The sequence below is a fragment of the Neoarius graeffei genome, chromosome 2, assembly GCF_027579695.1.
Source record: "Neoarius graeffei isolate fNeoGra1 chromosome 2, fNeoGra1.pri, whole genome shotgun sequence".
NCBI lineage: Eukaryota > Metazoa > Chordata > Actinopteri > Siluriformes > Ariidae > Neoarius > Neoarius graeffei.
Window position 1 is genome coordinate 94,637,058 of NC_083570.1, and position 19,757 is coordinate 94,656,814.

The following is a 19,757-nucleotide window of genomic DNA, read 5'->3' on the forward strand; positions in this document are numbered from 1 at the left end:
TTCAACACATTTACTGCTGCACTCTGCTTATATTCTTTACATGCATTGTTATATTTGATTTACACAAGTAATCAGTAGATAAAGAACTCAACAATGGCAGTGCTGATATTTGACACATTAACCTTTTGAGTACAACCCCAGAGCCTTAAATGCTCCACATATACAGCATAAAACAAATAAGTATATAAAAGCTGCAAACAGGATTAATGGAAAAGTTGTTCCTTGTGATTGTCGTGTACTTCGTCTATCACTGTGGTGTTTAATGAATGCTGATACTGATGTGTGTGTGTTGTGTGTCATGGTTCAGGCTGCAGGCCCTGTGGCACACAGAGCTGAAGAAAAAAGGCAGAGGTCGAGCGTCTCTGTGCCGGGTTTTCTGGAGATTCTGTCAGACCCGCTTGCTGATGGCTTTGCTCTTTCTCCTTGTATCTTCGGTGGCTGCTTTCATTGGACCTGTGAGTGGGAGCCATGTTTATTCTTCTCCTCTATTACACCAATGTAGAACAAGCTCAATAACTGAGGAACATGCTCATTAATACGTGGACAACCAAACTCCTTGTTAGAGTAAACAATAAAATAATTAACTACATCCTGTGTAAAACATAAATAAAAACAGAACGTGAAGATTTGAAAATCATGGAAACCCTATATTTCATTGAAAATACTACAGAGACAACATATCAAATGTTGAAACTGAGAAATTTTATTGTTTTTTGAAAAATATATGCTCATTTTGAATTTGATGTCAGCAACACGTTTTAGAAAAGTTGGGACAGGGCAACAAAAGACTGAAAAAGCTGTGTAATGCTAAAAAAATAATTTGGTTGATTAGCAACAGGTCAGTAACATGATTGCATATAAAAAGAGCATCCCAGAGAGGCGGAGTCTATCAGAAGTAAAGATGGGGAGGGGTTTGCCGTTCTGTAAAAGACTGCGTGGGCAAACAGTGCAATGATTTCAAATAACGTTCCTCAATGTAAAATTGCAAAGAATTTGGGGATCACATCATCAATGGTCCATAATATCATTAAAAGATTCAGAGAATCTGGAGAAATCTCTGTACGCAAGAGACAAGGCTGAAAACTGACTTCGGATGCCTGTGATCTTCAGTCCCTCAGGAGACACTGCATTAAAAGCAGACACGTGTCTGTAGTGGAAATCACTGTATGGGCTCAGGAACACTTCATCGTCTGTGAAAACAGTTCATTACTGCATCCACAAATACAAGTTAAAACCAGATATAAACAATCTCCAGAAAGACCGCCACCTTCTCTGGGCCAGAGCTCTTTTATGATGGACTGAGGCGAAGTGGAAAATTGTCCCAAGGTCTGACGAATCAAAAGTAGAAATTCATTTTAGAAATCATGGACACCACGTCCTCCAGGCTAAAGAGGAGAGGGACCATCCGTCTTATTATCAGTGCACAGTTCAAAAGCAGCATCTGTGATGGTATGAGGGGGCATTAGTGCACATGACATGGGGAGCTTGTACATCTGGGAAGGCATCATTAATGCTGAATGATATAAACACGTTTCAGAGCAACATGCTGCCATCCAGACAAAATCTTTTTCAGGGAAGGCCTTCCTTCTTTCAGCAAGACAATGCCAAACTGCTTTCTGCACATATTACAACTGCATGGCTCTGTAGTAGAAGAGTCGGGGTGTTAAACTGGCCTGCCTGCAGTCCTGACCTGTCTCCCATTTAAAACATTTGGCACATCAATAAGTGCAAAATATGACAAAGGAAACCCGAAATGTTGAGCAACTGAAATTGTATATCAGGCAAGAATGGGACAACATTTCTCTTTCAAAACTACAGCAATGGGTCTCCTCAGTTCCCAAACGTTTACAGAGTGTTGTTAAAAGTAGAGGTGATGCAACACAGTGGTAAACATGCCCCTGTCAAATTCAAATGAGCATCTCATCTCATTATCTCTAGCCGCTTTATCCTGTTCTACAGGGTCGCAGGCAAGCTGGAGCCTATCCCAGCTGACTACGGGCGAAAGGCGGGGTACACCCTGGACAAGTCGCCAGGTCATCACAGGGCTGACACATAGACACAGACAACCATTCACACTTGCGGTCAATTTAGAGTCACCAGTTAACCTAACCTGCATGTCTTTGGACTGTGGGGGAAACCGGAGCACCCAGAGGAAACCCACGCGGACACGGGGAGAACATGCAAACTCCGCACAGAAAGGCCCTCGCCGGCCACGGGGCTCGAACCCGGACCTTCTTGCTGTGAGGCGACAGCGCTAACCACTACACCACCGTGCCGCCCCAAATGAGCATATATTTTTCAAAAAACAATAAAATTTCTCAGTTTTAACATTTTTGGTATGTTGCCTTTCTACTATTTTCAGTATAGTACCGTATTGGGTTTCCATGATTTGCAAATCTACACATTCTGTTTTTATTTATGTTTTACACAGTGTCCCAACTTTTTTGCAATTGGGGTTGTACCAAGGACCAACCTACATTCACCGATCTCTCTCTCTCTCTCTCACACACACACACACACACACACACACACACACACACACCACGCACGCAGAGTGATTTAAGATTTAAGTGTTCTTTACTGCGGTAGAAGATTAATATCTTTCAGTAGTTCGTGGTGATTAAGAAGGAAGTCTCACAAACTTTTAGTGATTGAATGCGCTATTGTTCGGAATCTAAAAGCATTAATGTTTGCATAATGCCACATTTATTTCTCACTGCTGACTAAATTCAGTTACAAAGTTCAAGTGCTGCCTAATCTATGACATGATTGATGCAAGATAATAAAAACATAACTAGGAGTATACAAATAATCATGTTTCAGTGATGATTGCAAATTTGCTCTTTCTGGTTTCTTGGTAAAATGTCAAAGTGCTTTTTTGTCTTATTAACCTCAATAGAAAGCATTTCCAGATACTATAACGTTAGAGATAACATGAATTAACTTGTTTCAGGGATGTTCTATAATGTTACATGTAACTTTAATTAGAAAAGAAAGATGTGTCTTTCATCATTTTTTATTTGTAATTGTTGGTCAATTGTAGTGGTGTAATGATGCACTCTGGTCATGATTCAGTTTGATTCATGATACTGTCTTTACAGTTCAATTCAATTTGTTTAAAAAAAATATGTCAAACAACCTTTGAAGGAAGAAAATTTATGACTGAAAAGGCTGCTTTTTATTTCTGAATCATAATCAGTAATTATATGAAACAATGTGCATTTTTGTATGTATAAAATCACAAATTACTACAAACAAAGGTTTTATTCTCCAAAAAAATTTGTCTGAACATGTGTTGCCAGGCAAAACAAACCTCGCTCTGCAGGACTTATTTGATACCTATATGTTGATAATGCTAATATTTCTTAATCATCAGCTGTCAGGTTATAGTCCTATGAAAATCCATGACCTTGAGTTTGACATTTCAAAGTCATTCAAGGTCAAAGGTCATGGCGGCAACTGAAAGCCCATATGGCACTTCCTATAAGTTGATAATGGTAAACATCTGTCTACCATCAACCGTTTTCAAGTTACAGCCCTCTGAAAATCTGTGACCTTGAGTTTGACCTTTCAAGGTCACTCAAGGTGAACGGTCATGGCAACAACTGAAAGCCCATATGGGACTTCTTCTATATTGATAATGGTAAACATCTGGCTAAAAAGGTACCCATGGCTACCTTGAAATCCATTAATGATCCCAAAGGGGTATATTAGTGTGGGGTATATTAGTGTAGATTATATCTTGGGGGACAGAAATGGACTCCTACTGTACCCCTAGTTCTCACAGTGTCTAATGGTGCAGGCTCGCCAAGAAAGAATGTGGTCATGTGACTAGTGTGCTCTTTATATGTTATATTTTAACTCTATGGGATGCGCAGACTGGGAGCTCTGATGTTTGAACAGTGCAAAAGTAAGTAGTTTTGATTGGCTCAGTAACATTTTTGATGCAATAACATTTCCAGTTCTTTATTTTTTTGTCTGTCGATTCAGTTGTGGTTTATTAATTTGGAGTCTAATAAGGGTATGTTTATATTTAGGATTTAAGTAAGGAGCAGTTGTATTTTGAATACAAGCCTTTTACATTTGAAGGTATAGGGTAATTCTTCTTCTTCATCGTTGTTGTCCCATAGTCAGCAAGGGCCGTAGGGGCACAACTGATGACACTGACAGTCCATCACTGGTGTGTCTAGGTAGGGCATTTAAACTTGACAGAGCCAATCCCTCTCCAAGCTTGATCAATGGACAATTTAAAGTAGTCAGTTAACCTAACCTGCATGTCTATGGACTGTGGGGGAAACCGGAGCACCCGGAGGAAACCCATGCGGATACGGGGAGAACGTGCAAACTCCACAGAGAAAGGCCCCCGTTGGCCATAAGGTTCGAACGTAGAACCTTCTTGCTGTGAGGCAACAGTGTTAACCACTACACCACCATGCCCCCCTGTATAGGGCAATATACAGTCTGAAAGAAAAGTCTGTATTCTTTTTTTATATTAAATGTTTAAAATAAAATAATGGCAGCACGGCGGTGTAGTGGTTAGCATTGTCACCTCAGAGCAAGAAGGTCCTGGGTTCGAGCCCAGTGGCTGACGGAGGCCTTTCTGTGTAGAGTTTTTTATGTTCTCCCCGTGTCTGTGTGGGTTTCCTCCAGGTACTCTGGTTTCCCCCACAGTCCAAGACATGCAGGGTAGGTTAACTGGTGGCTCTAAATTGATTGTAGGTGTGAATGTGAGTGTGAATAGTTGTTTGTCCAGGGTGTACCCTGCCTCTCGCCCATAATCAGCTGGGATAGGCTCCAGCTTGCCCGCAACCCTGTAGAACAGGATAAGCAGTTACAGATAACGGATGGGTGCGGCACGGTGGTGTAGTGGTTAGCGCTGTCGCCTCACAGCAAGAAGGTCTGGGTTTGAGCCCCATGGCCTGCAAGGGCCTTTCTGTGTGGAGTTTGCATGTTCTCCCCGTGTCCGCGTGGGTTTCCTCCGGGTGCTCCGGTTTCCCCCACAGTCCAAAGACATGCAGGTTAGGTTAACTGGTGACTCTAAATTGACCGTAGGTGTGAATGTGAGTGTGAATGGTTGTCTGTGTCTATGTGTCAGCCCTGTGATGACCTGGCGACTTGTCCAGGGTGTACCCCGCCTTTCGCCCGTAGTCAGCTGGGATAGGCTCCAGCTTGCCTGCGACCCTGTAGAACAGGATAAAACGACTAGAGATAATGAGATAATGAGATGTATAGAGAGAAGTGCACTGTGGATGGGTGTTTCTTTATTCACTGACTGACTCAGATGTTCTCACATTTTGCACAAAGAAAGTTGAGCTGTACAGCATATTTATTCATATCTGACCTTGACATTATCAGCAGATGTTTACAGAGTGGAACAGCTAAGAAGCTCTGCAGCAATAAAGCTCCGTTTATAGTGCTAACTACATAAGCAGTGAAAGTGGGTAAAACTTTAAGGTAATGCTAAATAATCAAGTGATACTTCATTAAGAAAGAAAGAAAGAAAGAAAGAAAGAAAGAAAGAAAGAAAGAAAGAAAGAAAGAACAACTTTATTCATCACACACTTGTGAAATACCTTTCTGCATTTAACCCATCTGAAGCAGTGAACACACACACATGCACACGCACGTGAGCAATGAGCATACACACATACCCAGAGCAGTGAGCAGCCATGCTACGGTAACAGCGCCCGGGGAGCGGTTGGGAGTTAGGTGCCTCACTCAAGGGCACCTCAGCCCAAGGCCGTCCCATATTAACCTAACCACATGTCTTTGGACTGTGGCGGAAACCAGAGCACCTGGAGGAAACCCACACAGACATGGGGAGAACATGCAAACTCCACACAGAAAGGCCCCCGTCGGCCACGGGGCTCGAACCCAGAACCTTCTTGCTGTGAGGCGACTGTGCTTACCACCGTGCCGCCCAACCTTAGCTAAAGGTTGTTTCTGTTAATATACTAGAAGAAAGTAGTACAGAGTAATAATGCACTCATTAAAAGTGCAAAAGTCTTTTTTATTTCCTACTTGGAAGATAAACCTGATAAAAGAGAATATATATATATATATATATATATATATATATATATATATATATATATATATACAGTTAGGTCCATAAATATTTGGACAGAGACAACATTTTTCTAATTTTGGTTCTGTGCATTACCACAATGAATTTTGAACAAAACAATTCAGATGCAGTTGAAGTTCAGACTTTCAGCTTTAATTCAGTGGGTTGAACAAAATGATTGCATAAAAATGTGAGGAACTAAAGCATTTTTTAAACACAATCCCTTCATTTCAGGGGCTCAAAAGTAATTGGACAAATTAAATAATTGTAAATAAAATGTTCATTTCTAATACTTGGTTGAAAACCCTTTGTTGGCAATGACTGCCTGAAGTCTTGAACTCATGGACATCACCAGACGCTGTGTTTCCTCCTTTTTAATGCTCTGCCAGGCCTTTACTGCAGTGGTTTTCAGTTGCTGTTTGTTTGTGGGCCTTTCTGTCTGAAGTTTAGTCTTTAACAAGTGAAATGCAAGCTCAATTGGGTTGAGATCAGGTGACTGACTTGGCCATTCAAGAATATTCCACTTCTTTGCTTTAATAAACTCCTGGGTTGCTTTGGCTTTATGTTTTGGGTCATTGTCCATCTGTATTATGAAACGCCGACCAATCAGTTTGGCTGCATTTGAGCACACAGTATGTCTCTGAATACCTCAGAATTCATCCGGCTGCTTCTGTCCTGTGTCACATCATCAATAAACACTAGTGACCCAGTGCCACTGGCAGCCATGCATGCCCAAGCCATCACACTGTGTCCGCCGTGTTTTACAGATGATGTGGTATGCTTTGGATCATGAGCTGTACCATGCCTTCGCCATACTTTTTTCTTGCCATCATTCTGGTAGAGGTTGATCTTGGTTTCATCTGTCCAAAGAATGTTCTTCCAGAACTGTGCTGGCTTTTTTAGATGCTTTCATAACAAAGTCCAATCTAGCCTTTTTATTCTTGAGGCTTATGAGTGGCTTGCACCGTGCTCTGTATTTACTTTCATGCAGTCTTCTCTTTATGGTAGATTTGGATATTGATACGCCTACTTCCTGGAGAGTGTTGTTCACTTGGTTGGCTGTTGTGAAGGGGTTTCTCTTCACCATGGAAATTATTCTGCGATCATCTACCACTGTTGTCGTCTGTGGGCGTCCAGGTCTTTTTGCATTGATGAGTTCACCAGTGCTTTCTTTCTTTCTCAGGATGTACCAAACTGTAGATTTTGCCACTCCTAATATTGTAGCAATTTCTCAGATGGGTTTTTTCTGTTTTCGCAGCTTAAGGATGGCTTGTTTCACCTGCATGGAGAGCTCCTTTGACCGCATGTTTTCTTCACAGCAAAATATTCCAAATGCAAGCACCACACCTCAGATCAACTCCAGGCCTTTTATCTGCTTAATGGAGAATGACATAACAAAGGAATTGCCCACAGCTGCCCATGAAATAGCCTTTGAGTCAATTGTCCAATTACTTTTGGTCCCTTTAAATACAGGGTGGTACATGTTAAGGAGCTGAAACTCCTAAACCCTTCATCCAATTTTAATGTGGATACCCTCAAATGAAAGCTGAAAGTCTGGACTTTATGTACATTATATAACTATAACTTGAATATGTTTCAGTAAACAGGTAAAAAAAAACAAAATTTGTGTCAGTGCCCAAATATATATGGACCTATATATATATATATATATATATATATATATATATATATATATATATATATATATATATATATATATTAGGAAAATAGCCAGATTGGTTCAAGCTGCCAGGAAGGATGTAGCAACTCTTTACAACCGTGGTGAGCAGAAAAGCATCTCAGCATGCAACAGCAGAAAACCACACTGGGTTCCACTCTGGAATGGAATGACTATCCACACAAACTCACCAGCAACATTAATAGGAACTTGTTCTTAATTCTAAGATTCCTGTTCTTGGCTGGCAGGAGTGGAACGCAATGTGGTCTTCTGCTGTTGCATGCTGAGATGCTTTTCTGCTCACCACGATTGTAAAGAGTTGCTATGAGTTGCTATATCATTCCTGGCAGCTTGAACCAATCTGGCTATTTTCCTCTGACCTCTCTTATCAACAAGGCATTTCCACCCACAGAACAGTCGCTCACTCAATGTTTTTTTTTTTTTGCAAAACTGCTTTTTTTTGTCTCATTGAGTTCAAGAGAAAGAGAAAAATGAGAAGCTGGTGAGGCAACAGCTGAACAACTTAAAGAAGTGTATCCTAAAACGTGGTGAACACTACCCAGAATGCAGTGCCCGATGACGGAATTGCCCGTTCTCTATAAGATGTATGTTGTACTATCATTCTGCCACAGAAAAAGAACAGTTCAAAGAAACCACTGAACGATCAGTGTTACCATGATATTCATGTCCATGTAAATAAACTTCTGGATGCAATGGTAAAATTGTAAATAGATTTCCAACTTTGGATATAAATAAACTCTCAACTGTAAATAGATTTCCAGCTTTTGTGCCATAAATTAAAGTTGTACCCAATGGAAAATAATTTGTAATAGCAGTAGAGGTGAGTGAACATGATCAGACTTGTGCTGTAATATTGAGAATGTTTGTAATATAATCCTGTCGTGACATTTTTTCCCAGCATTACCACACATCCTGTCACCTTAACCTCAGATTTATGACATTTCGTCTGTTCTCTGATCCATGCTTTCCTGTTCCCACTGTGCCGTGCCTGTGCAGGCTCTGCTGATCCGAGCGTTGTTGGAGTATGCTCAGAGTTCTGAGGTGTGGCTTCCATATGGCCTGGCTTTGGTTGGCGGTATATTCCTCATGGAGTTGATTCGCTCTTGGACTATGGCTCTCGTGTGGGCTGTTAATTACCGTACGGCCGCACGCCTGCGGGGGGCAGCACTCACATTTGCCTTTGAGAAAATCCTACGTCTGCGCAGTACTAAAGAAATCAGCACGGGCGAGGTGAGAAAACGTCTATGCCTCCCATCCTATGCTGCACACTGCATGTGTATGAGACATTTTACATGTGTGGTGCATGCTGCATTGTCTGTGTATGTGTCTGCATACTGCATTGTTGTTGTTTTTTTAAATAATTTTTTTTTAATTAGTCTTAAAGGAGCAGTTTGTAATGTTCAGAGATGTCTTTTGCCTGCAAGGTGAATTGCAATTGAAATGGAAATCATCCCCACCACATCTATTAGAAATCCATACAACACAAAAGTGGCAGCCCTGTTTCAGCTGGGGGTGGAGCTAATTTCAGGGCCAGAAAATTTAAACAGAAGCCTAAAATAAAGAAACTAGCTAAATCCATTCCATGACAACACTGAGATTTACAGTTTTGTGACACAGTAAGTTATTCTAAAAGGAGTAAAGCAGTGTTTGCAGACAGGCTATTCTGTGATTCAGTGTCACTCAAATGGCCTTTTCCTGTTAAAATAGACATTTCTTGATCAGATTCACTGCATATTTTTCTAAAATATCTCAAAAAATATTATATATGATTACTGCAGGTCTAGAAATACTTTTAAACATTACATACTCCACCTTTAATACGAGTCAGATAGCATTAAAATCTGTCTAGAACTAGGTCTTAATAAGTGATAGCCATGTTTTGTAGTGCAGTGCAGCTATTTAATGTCCTGCATTGTATTTATTGTATTGTCCTATTGTTTGTACATTGTGTGTAAAATATAAATAAAAACAGAATGAAGATTTGAAAATTATGGAAACCCTATATTTCATTGAAAATAGTACAAAGACAACATATCAAATGTTCAGACTGAGAAATTTTATTGTCTTTTGAAAAATATATGCTCATTTTGAATTTGATGTCAGCAAGACATTTCGGAAAAGTTCGGACAGGGACAACAAAAGACTGAAAAAGTTGTGTACTGCTAAAAATAAACCTAATTAGATTAATTGGCAACAGGTCAGTAACATGACTGCATATATAAAGAGCATCCCAGAGAGGCGGAGTCTCTCAGAAGTAAAGATGGGGAGGGGTAAACCACTCTGTGAAAGACTGCGTGGGCAAACAGTGCAACAATTTCAGAATAATGTTCCTCAATGTAAAATTGCAAAGAATTTGGGGATCACATCATCGATGGTACATAATATCATTAAAAGATTCAGAGAATCTGGAGAAATCTCTGTATGCAAGAGACAAGGCTGAAAACTGACTTCGGATGCCTGCGATCTTCAGGCCCTCAGGAGACACCGCATTAAAAGCAGACATGTGTCTGTAGTGGAAATCACTGTATGGGCTCAGGAACACTTCATCGTCTGTGAAAACAGTTCATTACTGCATCCACAAATACGAGTTAAAACCAGATATAAACAATATCTAGAAACACTGCCACCTTCTCTGGGCCAGAGCTCTTTAATGATGGACTGAGGCGAAGTGGAAAATTGTCCCGAGGTCTGATGAATCAAAAGTAGAAATTCTTTTGAGAAAAGGTGCATTAGCGCACATGACATGGGTAACTGGTACATCTGTGAAGACATTATTAATGCTGAATGATGTATACACGTTTCAGAGCAATATGCTGCCATCCAGACAAAATCTTTTTCAGGAAAGGCCTTCTACTGCATGGTTCTGTAGTAAAAGAGTCCGGGTGCTAAACTGGCCTGCCTGCAGTCCAGACCTGTCTCCCATTTACAACATTTGGCACATTATGAAGCACAAAATACGACAAAGGAGACGTGAACTGTTGAGCAACTAAAATTGTATATCAGGCAAGAATGGGACAACATTTCTCTTTCAAAAGTATAGCAGTTAGTCTCTTCAGTTCCCAAACGTTTACAGAGTGTTGTTAAAAGTAGAGGTGATGCAACATAGTGGTAAACATGCCCCTGTCCCAACTTTTCTGAAACGTGTTGCCGACATCAAATTCAAAATGAGCATATATTTTTAAAAAACAATAACATTTTTCAGTTTCAACATTTGATATGGGCGGCACGGTGGTGTAGTGGTTAGTGCTGTCGCTTCACAGCAAGAAGGTCCGGGTTCGAGCCCTGTGGCCGGCGAGGGCCTTTCTGTGTGGAGTTTGCATGTTATCCCCATGTCCGCGTGGGTTTCCTCCGGGTGCTCCGGTTTCCCCCACAGTCCAAAGACATGCAGGTTAGGTTAACTGGTGACTCTAAATTGAGCGTAGGTGTGAATGTGAGTGTGAATGGTTGTCTGTGTCTATGTGTCAGCCCTGTGATGACCTGGCGACTTGTCCAGGGTGTACCCCGCCTTTCGCCCGTAGTCAGCTGGAATAGGCTCCAGCTTGCCTGCGACCCTGTAGAACAGGATAAAGCGGCTAGAGATAATGAGATGAGATGAGAACATTTGATATGTTGTCTTTGTACTATTTTCAATGAAATATAGGGTTTCCATGATTTGCAAATCATCACATTCTCTTTTTATTGACAGTGGACACAGTGTCCCAACTTTTTTGGAATTAGGGTTGTATTATTCTGTCCACTTTATTGAATTAATTCTATCATCTATGGTTCACTGCCACTTTATCTCCCTCAAGTTTTGCTTTCAGTTGGTATCAGTTGTGTACACTGGTGTCCGTGACCTCTGTAATGTCGCATCTCAGCCTTGGAGAACACTATTTCATTCGACTGTATACTTGTATATGGCTCGAATGAGAATTAAAAACTCTTTAACACTCTCTCTAAACCTTAAGAGCACTTTAAAGCATTTTTTGCTTATCAAATGTTAATTGCATGAACGCTAAGGTTTTGTTATCAGGTCCAGACTCTTTCCTCAGTCTTGTAATTACACCCCTTTCCTTTTGCTGATTTTGTAGTTCATAATTAATTTATAGTACCTACTGGATAACATGCATTTTTGTAAATATAGCTAAATAATAAGCTGAGACTTTCAGGGTTGAACCTAATAAATGTGCATTATGCCTGCATTTAAGATACTCATACTATCTGTGCTTGCTCCTTTCTGAGCATTGTTTAAATCAGGCCTGGTTTTTGTCAGGTCTGACCTAATTACAGTGAACTCAGAGTGTGTTGGGAAGCAGTGAGTTGAGCCAACATCCAGACTTCTGTTTTGTTTTGCTTTTTTCAGCTGGTAAACATTTGCTCCAGCGATGGCCAGCGGCTGTATGATGCCGTATCATTGGGCTGCCTGCTGTTTGCAGGACCTCTGGTGGGACTTCTCGCCCTGTCCTACAACATCTACTTCCTGGGACCAACTGCAGTTGTTGGCTCTACCATTTTTATCATCTTCTATCCTTTAATGGTGAGTAATGATGCAATGCACATAATGTTTTATGTGCTAGACTGCTATGGCAGTGAAAGGTTCAGTAATGTATATCCTATCGAGGACTTTCACTGATGTCACAGATTTTTGTTTATCACGCAGCGTCCGCCATATTGCCAGGCAAACAAACAGCCACAACAGTTAATAATGAAAATCAAGATGACTGCAGTCAGTACAATCTCTCTGAAATGGTTAAAAATTTATTTTATACCAGCAGATTGTGTTACATCCAAAAGCTGAAACATGCAGGCATCACAGATCCATATAATTTACCCACAAACGTATTTATTATTTATTCTGCACACTGCACACTGCTCTCTCTCTCTCTCTCTCTCTCTCTCTCTGTGCATGCGCGTGCATTCACTGCTTCAGATGGGTTACTATATATATCGCAGACCACCTAACCCCCTAAATATCCCGAACAAAAAACAATGAGCCGACTTCAACAGTATATTACAAATTACACACTAATGAAATGACAGTTTTACAAATAGCACAGCCAACTCACTCATTGTTGTCCTTCTCTTAATGGGAAGAATGGTGCTGCTTATTCTGATACATCAGTGAAGCAATGTCTGGCTCCAAACTAGACAGATTTAATCTCATATTGGGGGCCACATTGATCCGGTTGTGCTGCTTTGTTTTCTCAAACAAAGAATCATCATGTCTTTGCACTCTATCCTTGCTTGTGTCAGATGTTTCTTGCGCTTTTCTTTTGACTGACCCAGTCTTCACCCACCGATCCATTATCTTTTTGACAGTTTGATGCCAAGTCTAATTTGGTTACTTGTAGCTTCTCCGCATTCCACATTCCCTCCACATTCAGAGGTGACACTGATATGAAAGTGAAACCTAAACTGACGTAGCTATAGAGATCTTGCATGTGACGTCACAGCCGATCCAGATTGTGGCAGACGCCATCGTGTCGGTCAAACGCAATATTCCGCCTTCTACTTCTACTTCTGGTTCTACTTCTGCTTTTACTTCTACCTTTTCTTCTGGAAAACCCTACTATATACAATTCTACTACAACGGCTGTGGCTACAAGCTCTCCCTACCTGTGCACGGTTTTTATGTTTTTTGTGTGTATTTTTGCGTGTTGTTCTTCTGTACCGGACTTCAATATCCACTACAACCGTATGGACTTACTGGACATTGGTTTCCAGCAGAAAATGATGGTTTGTAGCGATTTCCATCGCATGCACAACATTCCGGACGAGAAAAAAAAAAAACATTCCGGACGAGACCAGATTGCGAGACCAGCGGGGTCTCCGTGGATTGTTATCGGAAGCAAAGCGAAGGAGGCAGCGCCGGGAGCCGAAGCAAAAGCGAGGCTACAGGCAGAGCCGACCTGTTGACTAAGCTCAGAAAACAGCCACTCAAATCTCCACTGCCAAGCCTCTACCTCTCCAACGCCAGATCCATGTAAACAACACGGACGATTTGGAATTACCTTATTCTATTCTATAATCGGCTGGTCAGTGCTATACTCAATACTTAAGTGACTTACCCATCCAGTGAGGATCATTTTCTTGTTTACAAGATGCCACATCTGAGTCGCTGACAAATCCTGAATTTCTGTAAAGATAACTGTCCAGAGATTTATAAGCACGCAGTGCTTCACCACTGAACAGCGAGGGAAAGTTGATGAGGTAATCATACACGTCCGGGTATTCCGCTGGCAGTTCAAAATCCGGTCGTGAAAACTCCGTCCGGAAAGCCATAAGGGTCACAAATCTGTAGATCGTTTATTTTAGACATATATCTAGTTATCTGTTCATTAGAAAAATGAGCCGTGTAGTCCGTCGGTTGAAATTGATCCATTCTGTACACGAGTGCAGCAGTATTCAGCGGTGTTTTTGACCGACACGATGGCGGTTGTGTACTTTCCGGTCACGTGACTGCAAGATCTCTATAGGCAGTGTTGCAAAACTGTTGGCTGGCTTAATGTCAGACAAATTCAAATAATAGCCTACTGTTTGAATTTAAACAGGACTTTATTCAATATAAAAAACAACTCATCTGTGCGACTCATAACTTTGCTTTTGGAGTCACATCGGTGATTTGAGAAACACTGATAAAACGTGATATTTTACAACATCAACTCGCGGACCACCAGGGGTCGCTGGACCACACTTTGAGAAACAGTGATTATGTATTTATATACATATATAGTAGTCGATGGTGTCTGATAATGACTAGGAGGTGTTTAGCATTTGTTTGCTCACTTATGAGCTGCTTTCCCTGCATTCAAAATAAAATTATGACTGCACATAATTTTACACATAATGTTCGACACCAACCGCCCGTGACATGATTTGTGCTGTCTCCAATATTCCTCCTCCCTTTTCTCCTCAACATTATTTTAACTGATTCTTTCACAGTCTTTCTCCACTTGTATCTGTCTCTGGCTTTCTCTTCCCAGTTGTTCACTTCACAGTTTATTCTTTTAAGGTGTCTTTTAATTACATCTTTGTATCACAGTTTTGACCCCCTCCATTCTTTTTACCTTTGCAGAGTTCTCCATATAAAAGCTTTTTTGGTAGCCTGCTTTCCTCCATTCTTGCCACATGTCCTACCCATCGTAGTTGTGATGAGATAACCATGGCTTCCACACTTGGTATCTCAGTTCTTCTTAGCACTTCAGTGTTTGGGACTTTATCAGACCAGTGGATGTTTCATAACTGACTTAGATGCCTTATTCGAAAGTTCGTAAGTTTTCTTTTGTGCCTTCGATGCAGGGTCGCTGTCTTGATGGAATACAGTACAGCTGTTAATACCACTGCTCTGAAGACTTTTAACTTGGCTTTCAGTGTTATTTCATGGCTATTCCAAAGTTTCCTTTTCAGGTTTCCATAGGATGCTGAGGCAGCCTGGATTCTGTGAGATATTTCCTGATCAACTTTGTCGTCATCAGTTATGTAGGAGCCAAGATATTGAAATTTGTATACAGTTTTCTAACTGACTTCATCTGGCTCACTACCAATGGCATGATGTAGGCTAAAATTGGACTTCCTTCTCAGGCAGGAGTGTAATGGCATGCATAGACAGTGACTATCTTGGCTATACAGGGTGACCCACAGTTGACACCACGTTTTAGAGTATTCTCTTACTTCCTTTAATGACCAGTTATGTTATAGAGGACTTTCATGTGACATCATCACTACTGTGGATTTATGTGGCCATGTTGCCTGGCAAGCTTTGTATTTACCAGTGACCAGTGCAAGTGTATGCGAGTGATTGTAAGCCTAATTCAGTAAACATCTACAGATAAACTTGTAGAAGTTACATCTAAAAGAAAAATGCCAGAGACCTGGAGTGCTTTTTTTTTATTTAGGATATCATAACAGATGTGGAGATAAGCCTGGTTTAACTTTTCACCACTTCCTGGTAAACCCAGAAAGATGAGAAAAATGGAGAGCTGAGGTTAAAGCATATACACAGAGCCATGGCCTCACTTTCGTTTATAAATGCCTTGAGATCTCAAGAATGGTACAGGAATAGTTTTAAGCGCGAACAATAAATCTAATATACAACCCTGATTCCAAAAAAGTTGGGACAAAGTACAAATTGTAAATAAAAATGGAATGCAATAATTAGAAATCTCAAAAACTGATATTGTATTCACAATAGAACATAGACAACATATCAAATGTCGAAAGTGAGACAATTTGAAATTTCATGCCAAATATTGGCTCATTTGAAATTTCATGACAGCAACACATCTCAAAAAAGTTGGGACAGGGGCAATAAGAGGCTGGAAAAGTTAAAGGTACAAAAAAAAGAACAGCTGGAGGACCAAATTGCAACTCATTAGGTCAATTGGCAATAGGTCATTAACATGACTGGGTATAAAAAGAGCATCTTGGAGTGGCAGCGGCTCTCAGAAGTAAAGATGGGAAGAGGATCACCAATCCCCCTAATTCTGCGCCGACAAATAGTGGAGCAATATCAGAAAGGAGTTCGACAGTGTAAAATTGCAAAGAGTTTGAACATATCATCATCTACAGTGCATAATATCATCAAAAGATTCAGAGAATCTGGAAGAATCTCTGTGCGTAAGGGTCAAGGCCGGAAAACCATACTGGGTGCCCGTGATCTTCGGGCCCTTAGACGGCACTGCATCACATACAGGCATGCTTTTGTATTGGAAATCACAAAATGAGCTCAGGAATATTTCCAGAGAACATTATCTGTGAACACAATTCACCGTGCCATCCGCCATTGCCAGCTAAAACTCTATAGTTCAAAGAAGAAGCCGTATCTAAACATGATCCAGAAGCGCAGACGTCTTCTCTGGGCCAAGGCTCGTTTAAAATGGACTGTGGCAAAGTGGAAAACTGTTCTGTGGTCAGACGAATCAAAATTTGAAGTTCTTTATGGAAATCAGGGACGCCGTGTCATTCGGACTAAAGAGGAGAAGGACAACCCAAGTTGTTATCAGTGCTCAGTTCAGAAGCCTGCATCTCTGATGGTATGGGGTTGCATTAGTGCGTGTGGCATGGGCAGCTTACACATCTGGAAAGACACCATCAATGCTGAAAGGTATATCCAGGTTCTAGAGCAACATATGCTCCCATCCAGATGACGTCTCTTTCAGGGAAGACCTTGCATTTTCCATCATGACAATGCCAAACCACATACTGCATCAATTACAGCATCATGGCTGCATAGAAGAAGGGTCCGGGTACTGAACTGGCCAGCCTGCAGTCCAGATCTTTCACCCATAGAAAACATTTGGCGCATCATAAAACGGAAGATACGACAAAAAAGACCTAAGACAGTTGAGCAACTAGAATCCTACATTAGACAAGAATGGGTTAACATTCCTATCCCTAAACTTGAGCAACTTGTCTCCTCAGTCCCCAGACGTTTACAGACTGTTGTAAAGAGAAAAGGGGATGTCTCACAGTGGTAAACATGGCCTTGTCCCAACTTTTTGGAGATGTGTTGTTGTCATGAAATTTAAAATCACCTAATTTTTCTCTTTAAATGATACATTTTCTCAGTTTAAACATTTGATATGTCATCTATGTTCTATTCTGAATAAAATATGGAATTTTGAAACTTCCACATCATTGCATTCCGTTTTTATTTACAATTTGTACTTTGTCCCAACTTTTTTGGAATCGTGGTTGTGGCAAAGTTTGTTTGTTTGTCTTGAGCTAACGTTGCCATTTCTCCACGGATTTTCACCAAATTTGGTAAGTAGGTTGGGGGATGACCCAGAATTTTGCAGATATAAGCAAAATTCATGTAAGGGCCACAGGGAGGTCCCTGGGGAGCACAGCATCCACCCACCCCCTCCCTCAATGCCTTTCACATTACATTTATTAACACAAACTCTAGCCACATCTTCACTAAACTTGGCATGTAGGTACAGGAGATAGCCACAATTTGGCAGAACTCAGAAATTCCATATTTGGGCCCGAAGGGGTCCCCAGTGGGCCCCTGGGTGGTGGTTGTTTGGATTTTTGTTTGTCTTGGGTTAACACCATTTCTCGACGGATCTTCACCAAATTTGACATGGAAGTCTGGAGGGAAACCAGAATTTTGCAAAACCCGAGCAACACCCGGGTAACCTGCTAGTGGCTGCCTAGTGAAATAGAAGGGCTTGGACTGCATGTGAGTCATTTTAATTTTCTGAATGAGTCAGTGAGAAATTTAAGTTAAGCACCTGCATAGTACAACTACCCAAGATGGAATATGAATATGGAGAACTTCCCTCACATAAATATTTCCACAACTACCAAACTGAAGTAGCCGTCTCTGAATATGACACAAACAGTCTGAGAGTTGGCTATATCTGTCCTGTTCAACCAAATATTCACTTAGCATAATCATATACAGGTTAATTTCTAAATATTCTGGACCTTCCTCACACTCCATTGTATCCCCTTTCCACTTTACACAGATGCTGGCCTCCCGATTGACAGCCCACTTCCGCAAGAAAGGTGTGGCCGTCACGGACCAGCGTGTCAAACTGATGAATGAGATCCTCAGCTGCATCAAGTTCATTAAGATGTACTGCTGGGAATCAGCCTTCGCCAGCAGTGTCCACAGTAAGCTATAATTCCTCTCTGCTCTGCAGCCGAGTTGCCATGTTCTCACCTTCCCAGAAAGGCAGCTGTTCTTTCTCTCCTCCCATTGGCTTCTTAAAGTACTTTTGAGATACCTACTTGGTGAGGCTTTTCTGCATTGAATATTCCATCAGTCAGGACTTTCTAAAGTCCCTGAGCTACAAAGCTAATTTAAAAAGCATTTAACACTCTTTGGTACTTAATGTCTGAAGAGAGATTTCACTTAGCTGGCAGCTTAGAGGAGAAGGTGCTTGTAATATATGAGTGATAGGCAGGGCTTTTCAGTAATCACGGGGAAAGTTCAAAGCTGCAGCTTCAACTAACAGGCAGACTCAGAACGTCAAATCCACACTTATACACCAGGTAAAAGAGGCCAGGGACAGGGCCTGAATCTGCAGGAACAAGCTGAAGGACACAAGCGGAACTCAGGAAAGCAGAGGGAAAGAAACATATTTCACAAATGAGCTCATACAAAGAGATAAAACAAAGAGAACAGGTGAAATTAACCAAACAAAAATACTGACAGTTAACAAAAAGCAGAAAACAATCATCCAGTATGACAGTTGGAAATTAAACAGATGGGGTCCAGAGAATGGAAAGCCATAGGGCTCAGAGTCACAAAGGTGGTACATTATGGTGTGCCGACATTGTTTTGCTATTAAATCTAAAGCTCCATTTAACATATGCAGCCTTTGCAGGTAATTTAATGGACACTAAATGGAAAGTTCAGAGCCAGAGTCCCATTAAACTAGCACAGTTCATATTGAAAGGGCTCAGGTGTAAAGAGAAGTCATGTATGACTTGGGGAAAATGGTGACTGTTTAATCGCTATTTATCCTACAAGAAGAAAAATAGCCTCAATGTGGCTGTAGCTCATACCGGTCACTGTTGTTGTGTGTGAGTTTGAAATCCGATCAATCCTGTAGGAGGAGTAGAGATTTTCGTGAAATTGTGCATGACCCCTGTGTAGCTCCATGGCAGGTGGCGCCACTTGGTGAACAATTCTTGTTGGAATATATCTTTAGAGTCTTCTAGAGAGTTTCAGTGAAAACATCCGAGCAGTTTACGAAGAGTAGTGTTTGGTGTGACGAGTCACCCAAAATTTTCAAACACCCATAAAATGTTAATGTGGCAGTGGGGGCGCGGTCACTGGGAAGACACACACAAACACAGGTTAATTGACGTCAGGTGTAGTGATTCTGCCACTTACCTCCCCTGACTCCGCCCTCTTGTCACAGACCAGCGCTTGACCTCGCCCCCGCTGCCACAGTTAAATATGACAGGTGGTACCACCGTCTTGACAACTTTTATTCATACCAACCTGGGGAACATTCCATATGAGTATTATTAATATATGATCAATCCTGTAGGAGG

At 41.1% G+C, this 19,757-nt stretch overlaps 1 protein-coding gene across 1 annotated transcript in view; it reads left to right on the forward strand.

Moving 5' to 3' along the window:
* Nucleotides 1-19,757, forward strand: part of wu:fb13g09 (ATP-binding cassette sub-family C member 5) — a 100,672-nt gene that overhangs the window by 21,802 nt on the left and 59,113 nt on the right. Inside the window, exons 4-7 of the mRNA XM_060915212.1 lie at nt 308-455; nt 8,763-8,996; nt 12,109-12,282; nt 18,218-18,365. Coding sequence (XP_060771195.1) covers nt 308-455; nt 8,763-8,996; nt 12,109-12,282; nt 18,218-18,365 — 704 coding nt within the window. The remainder of the gene's footprint in view (nt 1-307; nt 456-8,762; nt 8,997-12,108; nt 12,283-18,217; nt 18,366-19,757) is intronic.